This window comes from Mustela nigripes, chromosome 16 (genome assembly GCF_022355385.1).
Source record: "Mustela nigripes isolate SB6536 chromosome 16, MUSNIG.SB6536, whole genome shotgun sequence".
Classification (NCBI taxonomy): domain Eukaryota; kingdom Metazoa; phylum Chordata; class Mammalia; order Carnivora; family Mustelidae; genus Mustela; species Mustela nigripes.
The window spans coordinates 8,271,381-8,277,071 of record NC_081572.1 but is presented as its reverse complement, the minus strand read 5'-3'; the positions used below and the strand labels follow the sequence as shown (position 1 = coordinate 8,277,071).

Genomic DNA, 5,691 nt, shown 5'->3' with positions numbered 1-5,691 from the left:
CATGTAGCCCTACAAACCAGGGAGATGGGATGGGGGGGGGGGACTTCAAGGCCAGAGAAGACTCCAAGCAGGAATGGGGGGGGCTGGCTACTGCTGGAAATAGGTGGACGCGGCGGGGGGGGGGGGGGGGGGGGGGCTCCCTGGCGATTAAGTGATTTTTGGAAAGCTTTTAAGGATGTTGGGGGCGGGGGGCGTTTTAGCTACAGTAGCAGAAGCACTTAGATCCCTAGCAGCGGAGAGCTATTTTCATCTCCAGGGTTTTCCAAAATAGAAGGAGCGAGGGCGGGGCGGGGAGTGACGGCTCAGGTCCGACTAAAAGAACCGAGATTTATTTTTCCTTTTTTTTTTCTTCTCCTTTTCTTCTCTTTTTTTCTTTTCTTGCTTTTTCTTTCTTCTTTCTTTCTTTTTTAACTTAAAAGTTAGGAGTTGCGGCAGGGGCTGGAAAGCAGGGAGGAGGGAGGAAGGGGTTGTGTGCGCAGAAGCCGAGCGGTCGGGGTCACCTCCCCCTCCCGCCGACCTGACAGCTCGGCCCGTCTCACAGAACCCCCTCTGTTTCTCCCTGCGCCCCCTCCCCCGCCCCCAGACTGCTGAACGAGAGCGAGAAGCGGCCCTTCGTGGAGGAGGCGGAGCGGCTGCGCGTGCAGCACAAGAAGGACCACCCGGATTACAAGTACCAGCCGCGGCGGAGGAAGTCGGTGAAGAACGGCCAGGCGGAGGCCGAGGAGGCCACGGAGCAGACACACATCTCCCCCAACGCCATCTTCAAGGCGCTGCAGGCGGACTCGCCCCACTCCTCCTCCGGCATGAGCGAGGTGCACTCCCCCGGGGAGCACTCCGGTGAGTCCCCCCGCCCCAGCCAGACTGGGCCTCCCAGGGGCCCCACTGCACACCCCCAGGTCTCCACCCAGTAGGCTCCTCTTAGGGACTTTGCGCTCCCGGGAGAGGGAAAAACTACCCCTAGAGCCTAATCCTACCCCCCTCTCAGCCTAGGACCCCCGTGAAGTCCCTACACACACACACACACACACACACACACACACACCTCAGTCTCTACATCCTAGCAGATTAATTTTTATTGCGAGGTAAAATGCCTTTACAGCTTTACAGAACTTCTTCCTCCTTCTCTCGCTCCACCACCCCAAAAGCACACACCGGGCTCTTCCACAAGTAGCAATCCGGTCCTCCCGACCCTCCGGGCCTCAGACCCTCCCTGCCCCCCATAAAAGGAGATCGCCGAATGTGTACTGGCGGGTTAATCATTTGGCGACTTATCTCGGGTGCTGCGCGCCTCCCGCGCGGTTGCGGGTCCTTCTGACACTTCAGCTCGGAGGGAGGATCCAAGGAGGGGTCCTAAGATTAGAGCCCTTGCACGGCCCCTGTTGACTCGACTGGGCTTCTTCTCTTTGATCGCCCGCAGGGCAATCCCAGGGCCCGCCGACGCCGCCCACCACCCCCAAAACCGACGTGCAGCCGGGCAAGGCTGACCTGAAGCGCGAGGGGCGCCCCCTGCCAGAGGGGGGCCGACAGCCCCCCATCGACTTCCGCGACGTGGACATCGGAGAGCTGAGCAGCGACGTCATCTCCAACATCGAGACCTTCGACGTCAACGAGTTCGACCAGTACCTGCCGCCCAATGGCCACCCGGGGGTGCCGGCCACGCACGGCCAGGTCACCTACACGGGCAGCTACGGCATCAGCAGCACGGCGGCGACCCCGGCGGGCGCGGGCCACGTGTGGATGTCCAAGCAGCAGGCGCCGCCACCGCCGCCGCCTCCGCCGCAGCAGCCCCCGCAGGCCCCGCAGGCCCCGCCCGCGCCCCCGCAGCCGGCGCCCCCGCCCCCGCAGCCGGCGCCCCCGCCGCCGCAGCCGGCGCACACGCTGACCCCGCTGAGCAGCGAGCCGGGCCAGTCGCAGCGAACGCACATCAAGACGGAGCAGCTGAGTCCCAGCCACTACAGCGAGCAGCAGCAGCACTCGCCGCAGCAGATCGCCTACAGCCCCTTCAACCTCCCGCACTACAGCCCCTCCTACCCGCCCATCACCCGCTCGCAGTACGACTACACAGACCACCAGAACTCCGGCTCCTACTACAGCCACGCGGCGGGCCAGGGCTCCGGCCTCTACTCGACCTTCACCTACATGAACCCCGCGCAGCGGCCCATGTACACCCCCATCGCCGACACCTCGGGGGTCCCCTCCATCCCGCAGACCCACAGCCCCCAGCACTGGGAACAGCCGGTCTACACACAGCTCACCAGACCTTGAGGAGGCCGCGTGTGATGATCCTTTAGGAAAAAAGCACCGAAGCAAGCAAGAACCCGCCACAATTTCCTTGGGACGATTTTTTTTCCCCCTATTCTTTAAAGACATTTAAGCTAAAGGCAACTCGTACCCAGATTCCCAGACGGAAACATCAGCTATCCGAACGCGTTCCCACCTTGTTGCAAAGCAAGTGGCCAGGCCACCCTCGTGGCCAGATGGACCCGGCGGAATCCCGGAGGACCCGAACTTGAAAACGGTCTTGGAAGCAAGCATGGAGAATCATGGAGAATAGTCGTATCACCAGTTTGCTCAGTCTCTCTGCCTGTTTGGACTTTGTAATTATTTTTTAGCAGTAATTAAAGAAAAAAGTCCTCTGTGAGGAATATTCTCTATTTTAAATATTTTTAGTATGTACTGTGTATGATTCATTACCATTTTGAGGGGATTTATACATATTTTTAGATAAAGAAATTAAATGCTCTTATTTTTCCAACAGCTAAACTACTTAGTTGAACAGTGTGCGCTAGCTTTTCCTGCAACCAGAATATTTTTGTACAGATGAGCTTTCTCTTACAAAAAAAAAAAAAAAAAAAACAAAAAAACAAAAAACAAAAAACAAAAAAAAAAGTGTGTGTGTTGTATTAACATAAAAAAAAACACGAATTTGTGTTATGTGATCAGTTTTGGGGGTTAGCTTTGCTTAATTCCTCAGGCTTTCTGATTCAAGGAGGAGCTGCCTTAGAAAGAAAAATAAAGGCCTTATTTTGCAAATAGGGAAGTAAACCATAGTCTAGAGAAGCATTTGGTAAGCTTTATCATATATATATTTTTTAAACAGAAAATACCTTGAGCCTTAAAACCGTGCTGCTGGAAAATACTTGTACTCTCTGTTAGTGCATTTCCTTCCTCATTTGCTTGTTTGCTGCAATCTTAAAGAAGTGAAAACCAAGCAAAGGAGATGAAATCTGTTCTGGGAATGTTTCAGCAGCCAGTAAGTGCCCCAGCACACTGCCCCCTGGTTGCCTGCTCGAGCCCCATGTGGGACACAGATGCTAGAGCCTTCTCCCTTATGCCTTCACCTGTGCCTCTCCCAACACCAGCAGTGAACCTTCAAGACATTCCACGTGCTAAAATTATTTATTTTGTAAGGAGAGGTTTTCGTTAAAAAAAAAAATCTTTCTCTTTTTAAAAAATTTTTTGAAATTTTACCTTCCTTAAAATAGGTTGTTGGAGCCTTCCTCAAAGGGTATGGTCATCTGTTAAATTATGTTCTTAACTGTAACCAGTTTTTTTTTTTATTTATCTCTTTAATCTTTTTTATTATTATTAAAAGCAAGTTTCTTTGGATTTCTTGTCCTAGATTTGTATGATATACATGCCTTTTTGTCTGTCCTTTTTTTTTTCTTTGTTGTTTTGTTGAAAACAAACTGGAAACTTGTTTTTCTTTTTGTATAAATGAGAGGTTGCAAATGTAGTGTATCACTGAGTCTTTTTCAGTGTTTTTCTGCCACAGATCTTTGGGCTGCCTAAATTGTGTGTGTGTGTGTGTGTGTGTGTGTGTGTGTGTGTTGACACAAAACAAGGCTGGCATGTGTCATGGATAGTCCCCTGCATGTTCTCTTGGAGACAAGGAGGAAAGATTGGAGGGGAGAAGCCCAACAAGAGACCTGAATTCTTAATTCCTTCTGTGGCTGGAGAGTTCGAGGATTGCTTTTTAAAAAAGACAGCAAACTTTTTTTTTTTTAATTTAAAAAAAGATATATTAACAGTTTTAGAAATCAGTAGAATAAAATCTTAAAGCACTCTTATAATATGGCATCTTTCAATTTCTGTATAAAAGCAGATCTTTAAAAAAAAATATTTCTGTAACTTAAGAAACCTGGCATTTAAATCATATTTTGTCCTTAGGTAAGGTTTGGTTTGTGTTCGTGTTTTGTTTGTTTCCCTCCCCCAAACCTTTTGTTCCCTCTGTGAAACTCATCTTTTCCTTTTTTCTTTTTTTTTTTTTTTTGTATATTATTGTTTACAATAAATATACATTGCATTAAAAGGAAAGCGGCCCTGTGGACTGACTTACTCACCCCATTCTCCCCTTCAAAGGATGATTGGAAGAATTGAGGCACAAAAGAGATTGTTACACACCGATCACTGTGATGGTCTCAGGGTTGATGTTGCACTTTTGACTATCCCAAAATTGGCAGTGACGAAAAGACTGTGTCCCCAAAATCTACATGGAAAAGTCTTGGAAAGCGTCCCCCTATTAGGTCACCTAGACCATTCCCTGTCCGTGGTTCCCCTCTTGGGCAAAATGTTTGTTGTGATATTAACAGCCTCATGCTTCAGGGCAAAAGCTATTTCCCTCTGAAACTCAGAGCGGAATATTAGACCTGAAATCAGTAGCTTGTCTGTAGACAGAATGCCAGAGGGGTGACTTGCCTGTCTCAATTCAATTGAGCAAACTTTCTATACTTTCATGGTCACATACCAACAAGGGGTGTCCATTTAGAAGGCAGAAGAAGCCAAAAGAGAAGTTTTCAAAGAGGACCAGAGGGAAGCCTGCTTTATTAACCCATTATATGTGATTCAGAGCCTCCCCGGTCTATCTGCAGGGACAATGGAAGGCGATTACCTTATTTTGCTCTTCCCTCCCAGTTAACTCATTCTGAGAAGTTGCAAAGCCCTGGTAGAAGTAATAAGACCTAATCCTGTTTTTCTTGGCCTGGGTGACATGGGAGTTTCCAGGATCAGAGAAAAGTCCAGGTCATTTTTCATTAAACAGATGAAATCACTCCTTCCCTCCCACCCCCACACAGAGCCAACCCCCCCCCCAACCCCCACAGACACCCTGGCTGATTGGGGAAGTGTCTCTAAAGGAGTCAAGTCTCTTGTCATCTCAGGCTGGTTTGACTTCAGTCAGGGCCCCTGTCCCTGACCGTCCTCACCGGTATCCAGACTCTCCGGTATTACGCCACATTGTCTGTTTTGGCTTTTCTGGATTCCTGGCTTGGGTCCCACACCGGGATCATGGCAACCAGGAAAATGGTAGTTATCAAATCGAGACAACATTAGTGCTCGGTCTCCTTTGCAAATTCCTTCAACAGCGACTGAAGGCCTGGGATCTGCGGGGCGCTGCGCACATCTCCCCCTGCCCACCCCCACCCCCAGATGTCAGGTTCTGTTGCTGGCTTGTGCCACCGTGCCTGTTGGCTTAAGCTCAGAGTCTAGCCTCCATTCTTATAAAATCTCTATTGTTTTTCCCCCTGCCAACACTCTCAAAGTCCTTTTTAAAGCATCTGTGGTGTTCACCAATTTATATCCACGCTCATTCCCCCAAATCCCCTTATCTGTTAAACCCAACATGTACCACCCAGTCCCGACCACCGCTTCCCCTACCAAATCCATAATGTTTGCAAGATTGTTTTCTCTTCT

General features: G+C 49.9%; 1 protein-coding gene across 1 annotated transcript in view; it reads left to right on the top strand.

The window, feature by feature from the left end:
• Positions 1–4,317, top strand: part of SOX9 (SRY-box transcription factor 9) — a 5,671-nt gene extending 1,354 nt beyond the window's left edge. The window contains exons 2-3 of the mRNA XM_059378808.1: positions 584–837; positions 1,418–4,317. Of these exons, the coding sequence (XP_059234791.1) occupies positions 584–837; positions 1,418–2,265 (1,102 nt within the window). The 3' untranslated portion in view covers positions 2,266–4,317. The remainder of the gene's footprint in view (positions 1–583; positions 838–1,417) is intronic.
• The last annotated feature ends 1,374 nt before the right edge of the window (positions 4,318–5,691 follow it).